This window comes from Leucopleurus acutus, assembly GCF_964270905.1.
Source record: "Leucopleurus acutus genome assembly, chromosome: 2".
NCBI classification, from domain to species: domain Eukaryota; kingdom Metazoa; phylum Chordata; class Mammalia; order Artiodactyla; family Delphinidae; genus Leucopleurus; species Leucopleurus acutus.
The window spans coordinates 57,852,741-57,875,309 of record NC_139143.1 but is presented as its reverse complement, the minus strand read 5'-3'; the positions used below and the strand labels follow the sequence as shown (position 1 = coordinate 57,875,309).

General features: G+C 35.6%; 1 protein-coding gene across 3 annotated transcripts in view; it reads left to right on the top strand.

Annotated features, from left to right (window-relative positions):
- Positions 1-22,569, top strand: part of CEP350 (centrosomal protein 350) — a 139,534-nt gene that overhangs the window by 52,627 nt on the left and 64,338 nt on the right. For all 3 annotated transcript variants that reach the window (XM_082834429.1, XM_082834430.1, XM_082834428.1), the window contains exons 18-26: positions 3,255-3,365; positions 3,827-3,967; positions 5,181-5,317; positions 6,496-6,618; positions 9,867-10,036; positions 12,608-12,804; positions 13,415-13,599; positions 14,084-14,171; positions 21,507-21,653. In XM_082834429.1, coding sequence (XP_082690555.1) covers positions 3,255-3,365; positions 3,827-3,967; positions 5,181-5,317; positions 6,496-6,618; positions 9,867-10,036; positions 12,608-12,804; positions 13,415-13,599; positions 14,084-14,171; positions 21,507-21,653 — 1,299 coding nt within the window. The remainder of the gene's footprint in view (positions 1-3,254; positions 3,366-3,826; positions 3,968-5,180; positions 5,318-6,495; positions 6,619-9,866; positions 10,037-12,607; positions 12,805-13,414; positions 13,600-14,083; positions 14,172-21,506; positions 21,654-22,569) is intronic.

Here is a 22,569-nt window from a genome sequence, read left to right as displayed (position 1 = left end):
GCCAAGTAGAAAAAAATAGTCTGTCATACAGTACCTATAAATAACCCTGAGAAAAACTACCATATGCTAAAAAGATAATTAAACATGCAGTATTTGGCAGCAGAACAATAATACAATCATTCTCTTTCAAATACTTCATTTTCCACATTCTCTGCATTTTTCATGACTGTGAAAATCAGCTTATCAAACATTTTCAATATTTTCTCTTTTTTGTGACAGGTCAGAAATGGTTGAGTTTTTGTTTCTTTGTTTTGTTTTTTAATACTTTATTTGTACTAAAAAGAAAAGTTTCTGAGATCTAAGTATTTGGTAATGCCAGGATAATAGGACTTTCCCTTAGCTAACAAAAATCCAGTGTTCCTTGGTGGGAATGCTATTGGTATATATATTTTTAAACTGAGGTAGTATTTAAATATAATAAAATACACAGAATTTAAGTGTATAATTTGATGAATTTTGAACATGTAACAACCATCCTAATCAAAATATAGAACACTTCAGTCACCCAGAAGTTTTACCCAGGTCCCTTTTCAGTTAATCTCCCCTCCTAGAGGCAATTAGTATTCTGATTCATATCACCATAGTTTATTTTTGCCAGTTCTAGAACTTCATAAAATGGAAGTATACTTTGTACTCTGTTGTGTTTAGTTTATTTTATGCAATATAACGTTTTTAAGATTAATCCATGTTATTGCATCCATGGTGTTGCTTTTGGTTTTTTTGCTGAGTAACATTCCATTGATGAATATATCACAGTTCATTTATCCATTCTCCTGTTGATGTACATTTGTATTAATTCCAGTTTTTGGCTACCATAAGTATTCCTGCTCTGAACACTTTTTTGCAATGCTCTGTATACAACACGTATTTTTATTTTTCTTGCCTAAATACCTAGGAGTGTAATTGCTTGGGTTAAGTGTATGTTTAACTTTATAAGAAACTGCCATTCTGTTTTCCAAAATAGTTGTAACATCTTATACTCTGACAGCAATATATAAGAGTTCTAGTTGTATTATATCTTTGCTATCATTGTGTATTGTAGTGAGAGTGAAGTAGTATCTCATTGTGGTTTTAATTTGCATTTCTTTTATGATTGATGAGATTGATCTTTTAGTATATTTATTGATCAAACTTATGTCTTCTTTTGTGAATATCTGTTCATATCTTTTGCCTATTTCATGATTGGGATGTCTTACTTATTGAGTTGTAGGAGTTCTTTATATATTCTAGAAACAAGTCTTTTTCAGATATATCTCAAATATTGCTTTTCATCCTTGATTTGCCTTTTCATTTTTTTAAACTATGTCTTTTGAAGAGCAGAAGATTTTAATTTTGATGAAATCTAGTTTTTAATCTTTTTCTTTTATGGGTAGTGCTTTTTGTATTCTAAGAAAACTTTGCCTGCCCTAAGATATTAAGGTACTCTAACAAAGATATTCTTTTATTTTTTCCCCAAAGCTTTATAGTTTTGGCTTTTATATTTAAGTGTGTGAACCATTTCAAGTTAATTACAGGTTGTGAGGAAGGGGTCAAAGTTAAATTCTTTCCTCCCATATGGATGTTTGGTTGTTCTAGCACCGTTTTCTTCAATTACCTTGGTACCTTTATCAACATTTAAGTAATCATTTATGTGTTGGTCTATTTCTGCACTCTGTTCTTTTCCATTGACTTATTTGTCTAGTACCATACTGTTTTTCTAGTACCTTACTATTTTACTATAGCTTTATTAGTACCATACTATTTTTGTTTCTTTTTTTTTCAATTAAAAAAATTTTTTATTGGAATATAGCTGATTTACAATATTGTGTTAGTTTCAGGTGTACAGCAAAGTGAATCAGTTATACATATGCATATACCCACTCTTTTTTAGTTTTTTTTTCCCATTTAGGCCATTTCAAAGTATTGAGTAGAGTCCCCTGTGCTATACAGTAGGTCCTTATAGTAGGTCCTCTATTTTATATATAGTAGTGTGTATATGTCAATCCCAATCTCCCAATTTATCCCTCCCCCATAGTGAGTCTTGAAATCAGGCTGTAATTATTCCAACTTTGTTCTTCTCAAGATAGTTTTGGCTATTCTACGTTTTTGCATTTCTGCATAACTTTTAGAATCAGTTTGTCAGTTTCTACAAAAAATTTTAAAAGCCTGGTGGCATTTTGATTTGAATGACGTTGAATCTATAGATCAGTATGAGAATTCACATATTAACAATATTGCATCTTCTAGTTCATGAACATAGTATCTTTTTCTGTTTGTTCAGGTTTTTAAATATTTCTCTCAGCAGTGTAATTTTCAGTGTAGCGGTCTTACACATTTTAAAAATTATTCTTAAATATTTTATGTCTTCTGATAATAAATGATTTTTTTTTCAATTTCATTTTCTAGTTGTTCCTCTTAAAATACCAATAGATAGTTCTTTTGTATGGAACTGTTCAACCTTCCTACATTCCTCCCAATAAATAACAATAGTGCTGTCCATTCATTGTGACAGTAAAAGCTCTCCAGACATTTCCAAATGCTCACTGGTGGACAGTGGAGAGGGGCTGATACCAACTTTATTTAAAAAAATCACTGGATTGAGGAAATGGCCCTATTGCAGTTGTCATCCTTTCCTTGAGATCTGAAAAACCACTGATGTTATCTACCATTTTAGGGATACATTATATCTCTGGGTTTCCAAATACGGACAGGGCATTGTATGACTTTATATACAGCCTTACCACCTTTAGAGAACCTATATTATTTAGCACTATACCAGAAGAAATGAAAATATATAAATTTATAGATAACATCGTATGGAATAATTGTAAGAAAGAGTCCTGTTGAGAAGGAGACGTTTTGGAGGGCAACATTTTTATGAAGCTGCTCCTTCAAAGTCAAAATAAAGGAATCATAAAATTGTGAGGGGTGAAGCATTATCTTTATTCTTATATTTAGGATGTTTTAATCTCCTCCAAAGAGTTAGGTACCATAGCTTTTCTTTTAAACCAGCTTTTTGATATGAGTTCTTAGTCGTGCATGTCTTGGAAATTTTTTATATTACTACATTATTTGATACACAGTAGGTGGTCACTAAATATTTAGATAAATGGTAAATGGTTGATGTCTCCGCTATTTCCTGTCTTTCCTTTAGGCTCTGATTAGTTGCTTCAAAAGATCTGTGTTAGGAAAACAGCATTCTATTTAATTTAGTTTCTGCACTGAAATAGATTAGTGTCTTAGAATTAATAGTTGATCATTTCTTTATTTTGAAGGCACAGCAGCAACGCCATGAAAGAGACTTGGCCCTTTTGAAATTGAAGGCTGAACAAGAGGCTCTGGAGTGTCAGAGGCAATTAGAAGAAACCCGAAGCAAAGCAGCTCAGGTAGCTTCTTTTGCAAATTTCTATCCTTGAAATCACTTTAGTATTCTTTTAGTTATATAGGAATAAAAAGGAAAGATGTAAATAATAATGTTTTAGTACATTATACCATATGAGTTAATTTCATGTCATTTGATTCTTGTAGCAACCCTGTGAAATTAAGTAGTCAAGGCCTATCCCCAGTTTAGAGAAATGGAAACTGAGGTATACAGTAGTTACTTGTCTACAGACACATCAACTTGTGAACAGTGGAGTTAAGACTTAAACTTCAGCAGTGATTTTAAGATTCCAGATTTTAAAATCTAAATTTTAAGACATGAAATCAAGATAGTAGTCAAAGGTTTTGGGTTTTCTTTTCCTCAAGGCATTTGATCCATGAAACAAATTTACAAGTTAAAACTAATGTGGGTGGGATGAGACTGAGACATAAAGTAAGTTCTCTTTTCACCCTCTTTTATTAACAGGTCCATGCGGAATCATTGCAGCAGGTGGTTAAATCACAACGGGATGTAACTGAAGTCCTGCAGGAAGCAACTTGTAAAATAGCTGCTCAGCAAACAGAGACTGCTCGCCTGACCACAGATGCAGCACGCCAAATCTGTGAGGTGAGAGCCACTGAGAATGCTTTTCCTTTTAGTTCTTTTTAGTCAGTCTGATTACCTTTGGTCTTAGCAGTCATGGGTTTCTAACATCTAGCGAATGCATACTTTTGATAAGTGACTTTCAATGAGGGCCATACCCTATAGAAATGAGGCATCATTTATTGTAGTGTGTTGTCCATGTGAACGATATAGGGGGCAGAAAAAAGACGCAGAAGAACTCTATATTTTGGCCCCTGAGTAAGCTTTTTAAAAAAATATCAATTTTATTGATGTGTAATTTACAAACAATAAAATATATCCATTTTAAGTATACAGTTTTATGAGTTTTGACAGATATAGATATCTATATATATTTCTTTATTGTATCTATGTATTCCTCTGAACACCACCATAATCAAGAAATAAAACTTTTAAGAGTATTGGAAATATTCTTTCATGCCCTTTGCAGTCAGTCCCCAATCTTAGTCCCACGGAGCCATGGGTCTGTTTTGTATGAAGATGTTTCATTGTTACCCAGAGTGATATTAGTGTCCTTTTTTTTTTATTATACCAAAGATAAAGCCAGAAATAGTTTTACTGCTTTATATAGGATATCATAATCTATAAAGTTACAGTTTATTTTAGCAGTTACTATTTAGGACTGTTTGTGAAATGATTCTGTTATTAAAAAACCATGAACCTACTATATGATGGGTACCATGGGGTTGTGCAAATAAGTATAAAGTCTCTTTTCTCAAGAAAATTTTAGATTACAATTAACAGAGATTTCAAAAACACTTCAATTCGTCAAAGCAGTGATTGAATAAATACCAAATGAGTAATACATGGCAATAATGGCTGAGCATAGGGAAGATGTACTTCACATTGTTGGTCAGAAAAGACTTAGATAGGAAGTTCTAATTGAATTGATTCTTGAAGGAAGATTTAATTTTTGGTTTACTGTGGCTTATTTTGGATTTGAAGGTTTTCTGTCTAATAATTCATAGATTGTTATAACTGGGTGAAACCTTAGAAATCATGTGGTCTAGCTCTATTTTTATAAGGAAGTTGTTGAAACTTAAAGAGTCTAAATGACCTGCCCACAATATTTTACCTAATATGGCAGAATTTGCTTGCTCTCAATCCAGTGATCTTTCTAAGACACTCTGCTCACTCTCAGTTCTTCTGTGATGTTACCTTTTTATATCTACTTTGCCTTGTGTGTGTTCATATTTAGATGGCAGAGTTGACTCGAACTCATATCTCAGATGCCATCACTGCTTCAGGAGCTCCCCTAGCAACGCTATATGACCACCAGCGGCAGTATGCTCCAGACTTCGTGAAACAACTAAGGACAAGAGCTGAAACAGATAGGTTAATATCCAGTCATTCAGCAAATATGTCATGAGTATCGTGTCCCAGGCACTGTTGTGGGTACTGGAAATACAGTTATGGGCATACAGTCTTGTGGGGAAGAGAGACATTAATCAAATATCCTTTAAGTGAATGAACACTTACAAATTAAGCATTATGAAAGAAAGGAACATATGTCTTTGAGATATACAACAAAGGAGTTTGAATAGCAAGGAGGTCAGAGAAGGTTTTCCTGAGGAAGTAAAGCTTATGGTGAGATCTAGTGGATGAAAGGGAGTCAGTGATGTAAAGGAGGTAAGGAATAGGCAGGTCAATACATGCAAAGGTGGAGGAGAAGATGAAGGAAGACCAAAGTGACTGGGGGCAAAGGGCAAAGAGGAGAATGGTAGGAGATGATGCGGGGATCAGATTATGGTAGAACTTTTCAGATCTTATGGATTTTGGAGTTTATTCTAGGAGCAATGTAAAGTCATTGGAGAGTTTTTTAGGCAGGGCTGGGTGATGTCATGTTTATGTGTACTTTTTTAAAATAAATTTATTTTATTTATTTATTTTTGTTTGCGTTGGGTCTTCGTTGCTACATGCTGGCTTTTTTCTAGTTGCGGCGAGTGGGGGCTACTGTTCGTTGAGGTGCGCGGGCTTCTCATTGTGGTGGCTTCTCTTGTTGCGGAGCACGGGCTGTAGGAGCGCGGGCTTCAGTAGCTCTGGCACGTGGGCTCAGTAGTTATGACTCGGGGCTCTAGAGCGCAGGCTCAGTAGTTGTGGTGCACGGGCTTAGCTGCTCCGCAGCATGTGGGATCTTCCCAGATCAGGGCTTGAATCCGTGTCCCCTGCACTGGCAGGCGGATTCCTAACCACTGCACCACCAGGGAAGTCCCATATGTGTATTTTTTTACATCACATTTTGACTGTCTCTAATTCATAGATTTTAATTCTCTATTCACATTCATTGATACTTGGGGTGATTTGTGTTTATTTCTCCTAATAAATAGAAGATATTCTTTAATGTGTTGTACACTTTTCTGTGAGCAAATGCCTTTCTCAAATACTTTGCAACAGTTATTTCATAATTTCTATTCATTCAAGATTTTATCTCATGTTAATATTAAGCAGTACTTAAAAATCTTTCTCTTGTTTGAGACTTTAAATGTTTTAATCAGTTTTTATTTTCTTTGTAGGAAAAGTCAATCTGGTCCACTCTCTCAGAGTAAAGAAGGGACCCTTGACTCCAAGCATCAGAAGTTTTCTCCTTCATATGATAGTTATTCTGAGTCTTCAAGACACAAGAATCGTGATAGAAGGTAAAAAGACTTTGATTTAATAAAGTCTGATAAATGGCTTAGACATTGCTTGTTTTGGATTCCTTAATCTTGTTTCTTTAAGCGAAATAGTGTCTTCCCTTCTGTTCTGGCTTCCCCCATTTAATTAGCTGATTTACAAAATAGTTGTTCCATGTAATAATATAGCTACCATTCCTTGACAGTCGACATTGTACAAGTACTGTGTAAGTTGTTCTTCCTGCATTTAATCTTCACAACAATCTTCCAAGACAGATATCCTCTTTTTATAGATAAGGGAACTGAGGTTCATGAAGATGTTAAGAAACTCACCCACAGTCACATAGCTAGCGGCACACCAAGGAATTGAACCATGGTTTGTCTGGCTCCAAAGCACGTTGCTTTGCTGACATCCATATTTTTTGACATTTCTGTATGTACTAATTTTTATCATTATGAAAGAAGATTGAATACTTTGTCCTTGTACTTGGCACAAGTATTAACATCTATAATTTTCAATTGTGGTTCTGTCCTTGGATTAAAAGGTTTTAGAGGCCTCTTTCCAGCATTCTTAGAGGTAGGATACCTATATTGTCAAAGTATACTAAAGCCTCAATTTAAAAATTAAATCATGAGACTAAAAAACATGAAGATTAATGTGGGGTAAGTACCAGCAGTTATTAAGTACTTACTCTGTGTCTGGAACTATATGACTTTCATTTAACCTTCACTGACACTTAATTTAGGCCATCATCTGAGTTACTGCAGTGGACTCCTAATAGGTTTCCCTGTCCTGTAACCTTTTCCCACTTCATACATTAACCACATGGCAACCAGAGTGATTTTTCTAAAATTTGCAGCCAATTGGTTACTTACCTGTTTGAAACCTTCAGTGTTTCCTCAGAGCCACTTAGTATAGTGTGAAAGTCCCTTTATTATTAAGTCTTTAGTCTATCTCCAGCCCTGTCACTTGGCATTTCCCCTCTTACCATATTCTACTGGTTCTAACTACTTCCATTTCTCTGAAGAGCCATGCTCTCTTTGTCTCCTGTGCCATTACATATGATGTACCTTCTTTTTGGACCCTCCCCGCTCCATTTCATTTAGTTTACTTTTACTTGCCCTTTAAGAATCAGTATTACCCCTCATCTGCTTTAGAGATCCCTTCTGTGTTCTCCTACAGCACTCCGTGTAACTGTTACAGCCTTTATCACCTTCTATATTCTCACTCCTATACTTATCACTTGTAGACTAGACTTGGAGTTCTTTGAGGGCTTCATTTTCATCATCCCCAAAAGAAACCCTGTACCCATTAACAGTCACTTCTTATGTCCTTTTCCAGCCTCTGGTGACAGCTAATCTACTCTCTATTTCTATTTTATATGGATTTTTATCTGTTTTGGACATTTCATGTAAATAGCATCATACAATGTGTGGTTCTTTGCTACTGGCTTCTTTGACTTACCATAATGTTTTCAAGGTTTGTCTATCATGTATCAGTACTTTATTCCTTTATATAGCCAAATAATCCACTGCATGTATATCCCACAGTTATCCATCAGTTGATGGACATTAGGATTGTTTCCACTTTTTGGCTCTTATGAATGGTGCCACTGTGTACATTCATGTACAAGTTTTTGTGTGGTCATGTGTTTTCGTTTCTCTTGGGTATATACTTAGGAAAAGGATTGCTGGGTCATAATAGTAACTCTGTTTAACATCTTGAAGATATGCCAAACTGTTTTCCAAAACAGCTGCTCCATTTTACATTTTCACCAGGAATATAAAAATTTTCCACATCTTTACCCACACTTGTTGGTAGGCTAATGAAGACTGTGTCATTCTTGTATCCCCAGAGCTTAACGAAATGCCTGGCACATAGTAGGCAATCTACTACATGTTTATTGAGTGAATGGTGTGTAACTGCTAAGTGGAAGAATTGAGATTAACCCCATATCCTACTGATTCCAAAGCACTTGCAGTCTCCTGCATTCTGTCTTTTACCTTATAGCTTTATTATACAATTTATCCTTTCGAAAACATTTATTAAGCCAGACAGATAATTGCGTAATATTCTGATAAATACTATCGTAGAAATATGCACAAAAAAACAGTATAAACATAGAGACAGACCTTCCTTGGGAGTGGAGAAGGGGTCCACAAACAATTTGCAGAAATGATACTTCAACTGAGTCTTGAATTCATTAGGCAGAGAGGGAAGGAAGGGCATGTCACAAGAGGAAATAGCTTATTCAGAGGATCTCAAAACCTGGCTTATGATTGGCTATATATTTATCTTTAGTGAATGGATAAATTAAGGAAAGCAAAGAGGGAGGAAGGAAAACACTGAACTTGAAAACAAGTTCACTAAGCATTTGGAAATTTGAGGCTTAAAGTCAGGGGAAGAGTGGAGCTAGTGATACAGATTTGAGGCTCATTCCAAATGATAGCAGTTGAAATTATAGAGATGCATAAGATTGTCCAAGGAGAGTATATAGCATAAAGGAGAAAGGAACCAAAACCAAAACCCTAGGAAGCACAGTCATTTTAAGAAAAGGTAGAAAAATTAAAAGGAAGCGAAAGAAACACAGGAAAACTTGCTAGGGAGATAGGAAGAGAAGCAGGTGGGAGTAGAGTCAGGGAATATAAGAAAGGAGAACACTTTTATTTATCATTTAATTTTGATATAATTTCAAGCTTACAACAACTTTGCAAGAATAATACAAAGTTCCGAAATATCTTTCATCCAGGTTACCCTAGTGTTAACACTTTACCACATTTGCTTTAGTGAACTTTTAAAAAAGGAGATAAGAGGTTCATACCTCTGATATTGTAGAAAAAGAAATTATCTATTGGATTTGACTATTAGAGTTTAGGTGGAGTTTACAAGAACCGTTCCAGTAGAATAGTTGGGAATTTAAGCAGACTGCGATAAATTATGAGGTTTGTAATTTAACAGCAGATAGAAGCCTCTTTTCCCAGTAGATTGATTTTAAAATGAAAGGAAAAAAGGGAGTGATAGCCTGAGAATAGTGGTTCCCCATTATGACTATTTAAAAGTGAAACCTTCCTTTCTTCTACTCATCTTTCCTGAAACAGTTTCTTCTCAGACTTATGTCTACGTAGCATTTTTATGTTTTACATCTTTCGTCATTTCATATGTTGATCATAAGGCACATTTCCTTGGCCAGATAAGTTTACTTTGAAGTTATGATCCTTATTTTGTTACCTTTATTTTTTTTCTGGTTTGTTTCCATAATATCCTTAAACAGGAGTAGTAGTGGTAGCAGCCGTCAAGAAAGTCCTTCAGTTCCATCTTGTAAGGAAAATGAGAAGAAACTTCATGGTGAAAAGATGGAGAGTTCTATTGATGAACAGGTCCAGACTGCTGTGGATGATTCTCTACGAAGTGATAGTGTACCATCTCTTCCCGATGAGAAAGGTAACTTTCTTTGCACATGTATGTATAATCATTGTTTGGGGAGGCTTCCAGAACCCTTTGAGATATTTGTGACTGAACTAATTAATATAATTAGGCAGGGTTTTATGTCTGATATTAAATGTATTCAGGTGAAACTGTTTGAAGGCCATACACCATACCAGTAGTAACCTTGCTAATATTTTACATGGTTGTGTGTCATGATTCTGAGGGGAGGCAAGACTAAATCTAGGTGATCATGCATGTGAATGGAATATATACTCAGTACTGAAAAAAATTACTTTTATCCTATTGTAGATGTGTAACGCGATCATAAAAAGGAGAATACATTATTAGAACTTTAAATTTTAAACAATATAATAAGGTACAATTTCTTATAAATGATAACATCAGATATATTAAATAGATTAAAATTCATTACTTTTCCTGGATCATAAATTAAAGCTGTACTCCTATCAAATCATGGGTAGTAAATAATATAGCAAAGAAAACAGAATCTGGCAACAAATGGCACCTTTAAGACATTAAGTTGGTAAATTAATGGCCTCCATTCTAGATTTATTTTTTAAATAACTGGTCATTAAGTAGTGCTTTTGATTGATAGTGTAGAACTGTAGTCTTCAAAGCAGGATAGGCAAGACAGTCTTTGGAGTGTAAGAAGAAAATATTTAAATGAAAAATTTTTTCATCCTTTAAAACTCTTTTCTGTAAATTTTATAGTGAATATAATATAGGGATATAGTCGTCTATAGTTACGGCAGCCCTAGCTGATTAATACAGATGTTGGTACCTAGAAGTTGGGGTGATGTTATAACAATTACTAGAAGTGTGGCAGTTGCTTTGGAACTGGATGACGAGTAAAGGATAGAAGAGTTGAGGTTCATGCAAGAAAAAGCCTACACTGCCTTGCAGAGATTGTTGGTCATTAAAGGTGATTCCGATGAAGTCCAATAAAGGTGGAAATGAGGAACATGTTATTGGAAACTGGAAATGAGGAACATGTTATTGGAAACTGGAGGATAGGCAATCCTTATAAAGTGGCAAAGAACTTGACTGAACTTGTTCTAGTGTTTTGTGGAAAGTGGAAGTTAAAAGTGGTGACCTTGGATATTTAGCTGAGGAGACTGCTAAGTAAAATGTTGAAGGCATAGCCTAGTTTCTTCTTACTGCTTATAGTAAAATGTGAGAGAAGAAATAAACTGAAGGAATTATTAAGCAAAAAGAAACCAGAATTTGAAGATTTGGAAAATTCTCAGCCTATCCATATTGTAAAAAATGAGAAAGTGAGTTCTGGAGAGAACACCAAGGGTGTGACTGGACATTTACTTCCTAAAGACATTACCCATGGATTTAATCAGCCATCTCAGCATGTTCAGCAGAAGCCAGGCACAGAGATGGGGTTAGACTAGCAGAGACACAGCCAGTTTGGACTAAAGGGCAAGAGACAGGATGAAATATAGGAAAGCTTTCAGACTTCTGGTATTCTGTGGGATGGGACAATAGAGCTATCCAGCTGTGAACACGCCTATCTTTCAAGAAAGCTAAAGTGGCTAGAATTCATGGGGCAACCAAAATCCAGAGAAATTAAAACATTGAAAAACTCGTATGAAGAGGAAAACAGGAAAATCTAGGTCACTTTGGTTTGGCAATGATTTCTTAGGTACAACACCAAAAGTACAATCCATGAAGGAAGAAATTGATAAGGTACACTTTGTTAAAAATTAAAAACTTCTGCTCTGTAAGAGACATTATTAAGAGAATGAAAAGCCACAGACTGTTAGAAAATATTTGTAAATCACGTTGGATAAAAGACTTACATCCAGAGTGTATAAAGGACTTTTAAAACTCATCAGGAAAATCAGCAACCCAATTAAAAAATACGCAAAAGAGCTGAACAGACACACTTCGTTGAAGAAAATATACAAATGGCAGATAGACATGGGAAAGGTCTTCAATATCATATATTTATAGGGAAGTGAAAATTAAAATCTCAATGAGAGGGCTTCCCTGGTGGCGCAGTGGTTGAGAGTCCGCCTGCTGATGCAGGGGACACAGGTTCGTGCCCCAGTCCGGGAAGATCCCACATGCTGCGGAGCGGCTGGGCCCGTGAGCCATGGCCACTGAGCCTGTGCGTCCAGAGCCTGTGCTCCGCAACGAGAGAGGCCACACAGTGAGAGGCCCGCGTACCGCAAAAAAAAAGAAAAAAAAGAAAATCTCAATGAGATACTATAACTTGCCTATTGGAATAGCTAAAATCCAAAATAACAACAAATTGGTGGCAAGGATGCTGAGCAGCAGGAACTTGAATTCATCACTGATGAGAATGCAAAATGGCACAGCGCCGCTGGAAGACATTTAGACAGCATTTTATAATGACCCAGCAATCACATGCCTAGGTATTTGCCCAAGTGATCTGAAAACTTATGTCCACACAAAAATCTATACGCTAATATTTGTGGCATTATTATTCATAATTGCTAAAAAAATTGGAAGCTATTCAGGGCTACTAATTGAATATCTACTGAAAACTGTTATAATGATAAAATCTACTTGCTCCATATTCTTTTATTATAGATTCAACTTCTGTTGCAACAGAATATTCCCTGAAATTTGATGAATCCATGACAGAAGATGAAATAGAAGAAAGATCATTTCGATCTTTACTACCTTCTGAGAGTCATCGCAGATTTAACATGGAAAAGAAAAGAGGCCATCATGATGACTCTGATGAAGAAACTTCCCCAGAAAAGACTACACTGTCCTCTGCCAAGGTGTGTTTCAGTTTACCTGTGGAGATACTTCATAAATAGTTGTGGATGTGTTCTCTCAAAGGTATGAGGAATTATTTTGTACTTGAACTCAGTTGTCAGCTACCAGAGTGATTTTCCTGAGATATCAATTTTATGTTATATTTTTGGTATAGATTCTGGCTTTGCTTCCCTTATAAAGTAGCTTACAAATTATTCCTTGGAATGATATGTAAGGCTTTTGAGGATCTGAGCCAAAGTTATATCTAGCTTTTTCACTTACTTCACCCTTACAACACTGTATTCCATTTAAAAATTTTCATTTATATCTTTCTTCTTATTAAATTGTAAGCCTTTTGAATAACAGGGGCAAATTCTTACCCAGTTTTACACCCCTGGGACAATACCTAGCTTACAGTAGTTGTTTGTTAAAATTTTATTGGGTGAATAAATTAGCAGATGAATGTTACTGGCTTTCACATGCCTTTTTTTTTTGAAGAATGTTCTTTTACGTGGTTGGCAGCCTTTTTATATACATAATTTATTTTTATAAGTGCATACCTCTTTTAATGAAGTTAATTAAGTTCCAGAAGGTTTAGATGGTGATAAACACGACATAAACTCTCTAACTCAGGAGCTGAGCATGCCATTCTCAGGAGGACAAGACAGCTTTTCTAAATTTACTATGGAGATGGTTAGACAGTATATGAAAGAAGAGGAAATGAGAGCAGCTCACCAGTCTTCACTCCTGCGTCTCCGTGAAAAGGCCTTGAAGGAGAAAACTAAAGCTGAATTAGCCTGGCTAGAGCATCAGAAAAAGTAAGCTCTTTCAGTGAACATAGTTTTGACTGTTCGATTTCTCCTTTCATGAAAAGGAAATGCCTTGTTTTTAGAGATGTTTTTGTTTCCTCATCTAATTTAATTTGATCAACCCAGTTTCTCAAGCTAGAAATAACAGCAGTCATCCTTGAATCATGTTGCTTTCAAGACATCCTAAACATATAACATTTTCTTTGCATTTCTCTTTTATCACTTAACTGACTCTTATATTGTTATTTTATACTTAATTCCTTTACTATGTTATAAATTTCTCAAAGCTATTTTATCTTTAAAGGACATAGTCTAGGGTTTGCATGTATCATATATCCAATAAAATATTTGTTGGGTTAGGAGTTGCTGCATGCAGCAAATGTTTTCCACATTTGAAAATGCTAAATGGGTTAGAGATTTGTTAGTGGTTGAGAATTCTTGACATTAGAATAGAAATTTAATCTAATCTTTGTCTCAATGGGAATAATTGCAGACATCTACGAGATAAAGGAGAAGATGATAAAATGCCCCCACTCCGAAAGAAACAACGTGGTTTGCTCTTAAGGTTGCAGCAAGAAAAGGTATGTTAGGAAAAACACTCCTTTAAGAGAACGTAAGGTGACAAGTTAGATTGTGGAATCTATTATTTTGCCTGATCTTTTTCTTACTATCACATTAAAGGAGATTTAGTTGATATTTACCACTGTTGATACCTACTACTATAATTACAGGAGTTGCTTAGTGGCCTATTGTATTTCTCCTAAATTAAGGTTGTGTTTCACTGCTAACTGAATACAATATAGAGTAAGACCTTCTGCCTTCATTTACTATGTAAAATAAAGTTGTGCTTTGATATGCATATTTTTAAAATTAAGATGTTTGTGAGTCTAATTGGATTAATTTTTTAGTTACTGTTTCCCCAAACAGATTTTCAAGACATATGAATTACAAATTGACAAATATTTTGGCTTAATGGTCTCAGAAAGACGTGGCATTTGTATCCTGGAGAGGCAGCATGGTGTAGTGGTTAAGAATTCAGGCTCTAGAGTCAGACTGCCTAGATTAAAATCCCAAACCTTCCAATTATTAGTTTTATAATCTTAGAAAGTTACTTAACTTCTCTTTTCCTCAGTTTCCTTATTTATAAACCAAGCATAATAATGATAACATACTTTGTAGGGTTGTTAAGAGGAATAAATGAGTTAATACATATAATAACTTAGAACAAACCTTGGCACAAAGGTAAGTGCTCAGTAAATGTTAGTTGTTATTATTTGACTTCCAGCTTCGTCTGTTGCAAATGCGTATTCATGGTCAAGTTTAAGTAACTGTCTGAGACTTAGTTTCCTTATCTGTTGGAGTGAGATTTTATTTCATATGGTGGTTGTGAGGATTAAATGAGGTAACATATGTAAAATCTGTTTCACGTTGCCTGGTAAGTATTTAATAGATTCTAGTTTTCTTTTCCTTTATTGACCTGTTTTCAGGTACTAGCTACTGTGTTGGATGATCTGTGAACTTAATCATTTGAGTTATATATTGGAATATTACTTAATATTTTTTTTAAAACTTTGTCCTAAGAGGAACTCCCTGGCAGTCCAGTGGTTAGGACTCGGTGCTTTCAGTGCCGGGGCCCGGGTTCAATCCCTGGTTGGGGAACTAAGATCCCACAAGCTGCGTGGCATGGCCGAAAAGTAAAAATGAAAAATAAACAAAATTTGTCTTTGATTTTTCAGTAGATTTACTATGATTTGCTTAGGTGTGGTTTCTTTTGCACTGATACTATTTAGAGTTGCAGAGGTTCTTAAATCTGTTGTTTGTAGTATTTCATCAGTTTTTGAAAATTCTCTCTTCAGGTGTTGCTTTTGTCCTATTCTCTCATTCCTTTCCTTCAGAAGCTCCAAGTAGACAAACGTTAGACCTTTGGACAATATACCACGTCTCTGTTCTGCTCTGTTTTGTTTTTTGTTTTGTTTTGTTTTTGTTTTGTTTTGGGGTTTTTTTGCGGTTTGTGGGCCTCTCACCATTGTGGCCTCTCCCATTGCGGAGCACAGGCTCCGGACGCACAGGCTCAGCGGCCATGGCTCACGGGCCCAGCTGCTCCACGGCATGTGGGATCTTCCCAGGCCGGGGCACGAACCCACGTCCCCTGCATCGGCAGGCGGACTCTCAACCACTGCGCCACCAGGGAAGCCCCTGTTTTGTTTTAATGTCATTCTTTAAAACAGTAAAACAACCATGGCAACAACATCATCAACTACAACAAAAAACCACTGTGCTTCTGTTTAGAAAGTTTTTATTGACCTGTCTTTGAATTCGTTATAGCTTCTGCACCGTGATGTGTACTGTTAAATCTATCCAGTGAGTTCTTAATTTGATTTCTTTTTTAGTTCTATAATATCTGTTTTGTTCTTTTTTATAGATTTTAATTCTTGTTGAAATTCTCTACCTTTTCATCTGTTTTTTGACCTTTTTCTGTTACTTTTTGAACACATTATTCATAGTTATTTTAACTTCCTTATCTGCTAACTCTATCATTTGGACATCTTTGTGTCCGCTACTATTGTCTGTTTATATTTTTTATTATCATATGACCCTTTTTCTTAAGATGCCTAGTAATTTTTTTTATTGAATGCTGGACACTGTGTATAAATAACTGCAAAGGCTCCAGATGATGTTATCTTCCCCTAGAGAGGATTTATCCTTTTCTCTTCTATGCAGTTAGAGTGGTCAGCTGTTCACTTTATTCCACTCAGGGGCTGAGCTGGGTTGGCATTGGGTTGCGGACTTGGTAAACCTCAGTCTAACACTCAGTTGTGACCCCAAAGGGATTTCCGTTGAAAACCAGGTTAACCGTTTTTACCAGCACAAGAGGCTGTTGGGGATTTCTGCTCTGCTGTTGAGAGGTTTCTGGCTTAATTCCTTAGCCTTTTTGCCTATGCTGCTTTAGAATTGGTGGATGTTTTGAGGTGAAGACAGAGTTTGAAGGCTGAAGTCTTAAGACTTAAGTTTAAGACTTAACTGTCTTGGGTCTTCAGTTTTTGTCACTGCAGTTCTCTGTAGCTGGTGGGAGTGTTAACTGGTGTAACGACTTTCAGAGCAGTTTGACTATAACTAGGTAAATTGAAGACACAATTTATGACTCAGCATTTCTATGTGTTGGTAAATATCCTAGAGAAGCTTTTACAGTATATAGGGAAAAGTGGAAACTATTTCTTCAGTAAGAGAATAGCTGAACCAGGGCATATTTCTGCAAGAAAATATAACACTGCAGGAAAAAAGAATGCATTAAAATAAGAACTGTTTAATAATGATAATGTTCTGTATCTCTGCTATCCAATACAGTAGCTACTAGCCACATGTAGCTTTTTTTAAAAAAAATTATTTATTTATTTTGGCTGTGCTGGGTCTTAGTTGTGGCACGCGGGATCTTTTTAGTTGTGGCATGTGAACTCTTAGCGGCGGCATGCATGTGGGATCTCGTTCCCTGACGAGGGATGGAACTCGGCCCCCTGCATTGGGAGCGTGGAGTCTTACCCACTGGACCACTAGGCAAGTCCCCACATGTAGCTTTTGAGTACTTAAAATGTGACTAGTGCAACCAAGAAACTGAAATTTTAATTTCACTTAAAATTAATCTCAATTTAAATAGCTACATGTAGCTGTTGACTACTGTATTGAACAGGACAGCAGTAGGTCTTATCAAAGATCATAATATTGGGACTATCCTGGCAGTCCAGTGGTTAAGACCCCACGCTTCCACTGCAGGGGGCACAGGTTTGATCCCTGGTTGGGGAACTAAGAATCCCTCATGCCATGCAGTGAGGTGAAAAGTTTTTTTTTTAATTATAATATTAGTTATTACAGAAAAACAAGATGCAAAAGATATGTACAATATGATACCATTCTTGTAAATTTTTAAAAGTCACCAATTAGTAATATATGTTCCATGGAATCACTCATGCATCAAAAGTACACAGCACATGTAGGGATGATATACTTCTGGAGAGGAAAATGGAAAAAGAGATTGGGGTAGAGTTTAGTTTTCTCTCTAATGAATTAATTTTGAAACAGATTTGAAACAAATGTGGCAAACTGTTCAATCCCAGTGGTGGGGGTTCGAGTGACTAATTTTTCTGCATGCTATGTTTATAGGAGGCCAGAATGCTTTTTAAGTAAATGTGCAAAAAGTATTCTTTGATCCAACTAGCTGTTACAGACCAGGGTTCTTGGCCTCCTTAATCAGTAGAAATTGATCAGAGGCCAGACAAGAAATTCAGGCAAGGCTTTATTGGGGCCCCTGCTGTAGCAGGGGGGAGTGAGAACAAACAATAGGTTCCCTTGCTTGCTTGCTGCTTTCGGAGGGCCGGCGAGTTGGTTCCTTATGTGGGGTGAGGGTAGGGGTGTGTCCAGGGGTCGGGCGGGAGGGGCGGCGTAGGTGGTTTGCCCACCCCTTAGGTGGTGCTGTGTGCAGGGGACATGTGCAGCACCCTGCTTTTGCTCCAGGCTCTTCAAAAGTGGCAGTTGGTTATTTTGGTTTCTTTGTATCTTTTGGGTCCAGAATTTGCCCTAGCATGCAAGCAGTTATTTTTGGTCCCATATAGTTTCTTTGTATTTGTAGCTTAAGGAGAGGTGTCCAGGTGCAAGCTTTGCAGCATTGTAGCAAAGGTTCCCAGGTCCCAGGCTTGTCTCACAGCTACCCCTAGAAAGTTGCCCTGTAGGAGTAAAAGCACCAGAGTGTGAGGATGTAGGTACTGAGATACTTACTGCAGTTGTATCAGTAGGGATTATTTTGACATGTAGTGAGATGGCTATGAGGAATTTGGCCACATATCTTTGCACAGCTGTATCCAACAGGAACATATTTTCCTTATTCTTTTTTTTTTTGAGGTGAAATTCACATAAAATAACCGTTTTTAAATGAATATACCATTAACCATTTTATTTATTTTTAAAATATTTATTTAGGCTGTGTTGGGTCTTAGTTGCGGCATGCAGGCTCTTAGTTGTAGCATGCATGTGGGATCTAGTTCCCTGACCAGGGATTGAATCCGGGCCCGCTGCATTGGGAGCACGGAGTCCTACCCACTGAACCACCAGGGAAATCCCACCATTAACCATTTTAAAGTGAACAGTTTACTTGTACAACCTTATGGCTTATTCTTAAGAGAGATGCAAACACTTTCCCCTTAGAACCCCTTGAAAAAAATCTTTTCTTTCTTCTAAGCTTGGATTGGGTGAAATTATACATTAATTGGTTTAGAAACTCAGGCCTAAGCTAGTAGCAGTTTTCAAAAGGTGTTCTGTAGAGCTCTGGGGATTCCTGAGACCCTTTCATGGGTCAGGGAGATCAAAACTATTTTCATAAGGATAGTGAGATGTGAATTTGCCCCTTTTTGTGTTGACATTTGCACTAAATGGTGCAAAAACAATGGTGGTAAAACTGCTGGTGCCTTAGCACAGATCAGGGCAGGGGCACGAAACTGCTAGTAGTCATTATATCTTCCACTGCCACATACTTGCAGCAAAAAAAATCTAGTTCTACTAAAGAATGTCCTGATTAAGTAGTAAAAATTATTAATTTTATTGTGTTGACCTCTGAGTACTTGTTGTTTTCATATTCTCCGTGACAGGAATGGGAAGCCCACAATTAAGCACTTTTCCTAGATACCAGAGGAAGGTGATTAACTCATGGGAAAGCATTTGTGTAGTTTGAATTGCAAGCTGAGCTAGCCAGATATTTTTCATGGAATACCATTTTTACTTGAAAGAGTTATTCAGAGACAAACTATGTTTGTTCAGACTAGGGTATTTGACAGTCATTTTCTCAGAAATGAACAAAGTGTGCTTGTCACTTCAAAGAAGGCAACTGACAGTGTTTGTTGCCAGTGATAAGGTTCAAACTTTCAAGCAAATGTCAGAATTTTGAAAAATTTCTGTCTACCACCTAATACTAAAGAAGTTTTTTCGAGATCACAGTGATATTAATAAATGTGATTTGGGGGGATTGCATAATGAAATATGTGAACATTTGGAAGATCTGCATAACTGAGTGAACTAAACATTTTCCAAATGAGCAATGCATGGTATTTTAAAAAATCAAGCCACGGAGATGGGGAGGGATAAATTAGTAGTATGGGATTGACAGATACAAACTACTATACATAAAATAGGTAAGCAACAAAGATTTACTGTATAGCATAGGGAACTATATTCAATATCTTGTAATAACCTGTAATGGAAAATAAGCTGAAAAAAATTAGTATATAACTGAATCACTTTGCTGTACACCTGAGACTAACACAGTATTATAAATCAACTGTGCTTCAATTAAAAAAAAAAAAAAACCCAAACCAAAAAAAAAAAAAAACCAAGCCAGACAGTAAAGAGATGTGCAAACATCTACATACTATTTTCACTAATTTTGTTTGTTTTGAAAATTATAGTTATTTTCTTCAAAATGTGAATAAATGCCATTGTACACTCATGAGAGAATGAGAGTGAAAAGGCAAATAATGTCTTGTCTTAGTATTATGAAGATAGTTTGACCCTGAGAGTCTCCAGAAGAAGAAGCTTCAGGGTCTTTGGACCATACTTCGAGAACTGGTGCTTGAGAGGAATTCATACACGTGCCCAAGTAGACAAAAAGTATAAGGCTATTGATTATAGTATTGTTTGTAATAGTAGACAACAACCTTATCTAACCATAGAGGTAATAGATACATGAAATCTGTATACCTCCAGTGTAAATTTATGCAGCATTTAGGGACAAATCAACATGGAGACATATAAAAGCAATGTTTAGTAAATAAAGCAAGATTGAAAAAATATATGTATGATATAACTTATAAAATATTTTAAAACATACAAACCAAACAGTATATATTTTTTTGCAGGTAAGTACAAATATTTGTAGAAGAATTTTAAAAGGATGTATACCATGGAAGGATATATACCATGATAGTGGTTACCTCTAGGGAGTTGGAGCAGGGAATTGTAGACTGGTGTTATCTGTAATCTTTTATTTCTTTATGAAATTAAAGACTAAGAGAAAATATGACAGTATTAACAACTGTTAATTTGGGATTTTGGAATTAGATGTTTATTGTGCACTTTTCTGCATTTTCAGATAGTTTAAAAGATCTCTTTTTAAAATTTAAATAAATTGTAACAAGTTATTAATATCTTTATTATGCTTACTTTATTGACAAGAAAACAGATTACAACAAATTTATGAAAAAAATCGACAGTCTGTTAAATTTTATTATTAACAGTGAAGTGTATCATTTTTTGCCCACTATTAGCAAAAGAAAACAGTAATATTCTGTGTGGAGAGAGTTTGGTGCAATGTAGTCTTAAATGTTTCTGGTGGCATTTTATGTGGAGAAAATTCTTTTCTTAAAGCAATTTTAGAAACTATTCTAAGGGCCATAAAATCATTCATTCTCTTTGACTTGTTTGTCCTACTTTTTGGAATCTCTCCTAAAGAACTAATCCATAGTATGAAACAATTTATAGGCATTAAAGCACTATTCGGAATGGAGTTTAGCAATAGAATAATGATTACATTAATTAGTTTACTTGATATGCAGTTATTAAACAAATAAATGTAAAGACTAAATGGCACTATGGAAAAATATAAAGGGGTATGTTAAGTTTTAAAAAGGGATATGAAATTATCAGTCTGTTGTAATTATAATTGAATTAAGGAATCATGTTAAATTATTTTAGAGTGATGGAGTTATGTGACTTTTTTCTTCCTCCACTGCTTAAAAATTTTTCAGTATTATTTTTATCTTGAAATGCTGTATGTATTTATTTTTGATATATGTGATGATTGGATTTTCTTTTTAAAATATTATTTTGGACTTGTCTCCTCCAAATTTCAATCCCTCGCCTAACTCTTTAAACTTTAGGCAGAAATTAAACGTCTTCAGGAAGCCAATAAGGCAGCTCGGAAGGAAAGACAGCTGATTCTTAAACAGCAGGAGGAGATAGAAAGGATCCGACAGACCACCATAAAACTTCAGGAGAAGTTGAAGTCTGCAGGGGAGAATAAATTGGTAAATTACATGAAATTATTATTAATTTGTTTTCTGCCTCATGTTGCTTGCTAATAACTAACTCTACCTCATCTTCTAATGTGGTGGGTGTGATCATTCTAGCACTGTGATACAGTAATGCACCAGGATAAAGTTCTATGTATGTGCCTTTATGTAAAGTGAGTCTTTTTTTTACTCTCATGGGATATTCAAGTTTTGAAAGGGACATGTAGGTCATATATTAGTTTAAAAATGTTTTCCATTTATAAATACAGTTGGGACAGAGAGCCTTGTTTTTGCTTATCAATCCAAATACCAATATCAATATATATTCCTCAGAATTAATGGGAATATATTCAATCCAAATATATTCCTCAGAATTAATGGGAGGAATTAATTATTTTTGCTCTTTACATAATACTTTTGTCAGCTCTCTAATGCCTAATATAATGATACAAGGTTCAAAGGAAATATTCAGACAAAAACAAAATTTGGACCTATTCTGAAATACTGTAAAGTGTCAATATGGTGTTGGAAAACTCAGCCTATATAGCAATACAGTTAAATAAATCTCTTAATATTCACTGCTTTGATTTTTAAAATACACTTTAAATTTTGAAACAGTCTCAGATCTATAGAAAATTTCAAACACAGTGCAAAGGGCTTTGATTTTCTCAGTCGAGAGTTACGTTGCCAACAAATTAATATTGACACATTAGTTTTCATTATCTCTTTAATCTCTTTCAGTCTGGAAAAGTTCTTGACTCTCATGACCTTCACACTTTGGAAGATTACATGCCAGATATTTTGTAGAATGGTCCTCAAGTTGGGTTTGTCTGATCTTTCCTCATAATTAGATTCAGGTTGTGCATCTTTGGCAGGAATATCACGGAAGTGATGCTGTGTTGTTCTCTGCATTCAATCAGGTGGCACCTGA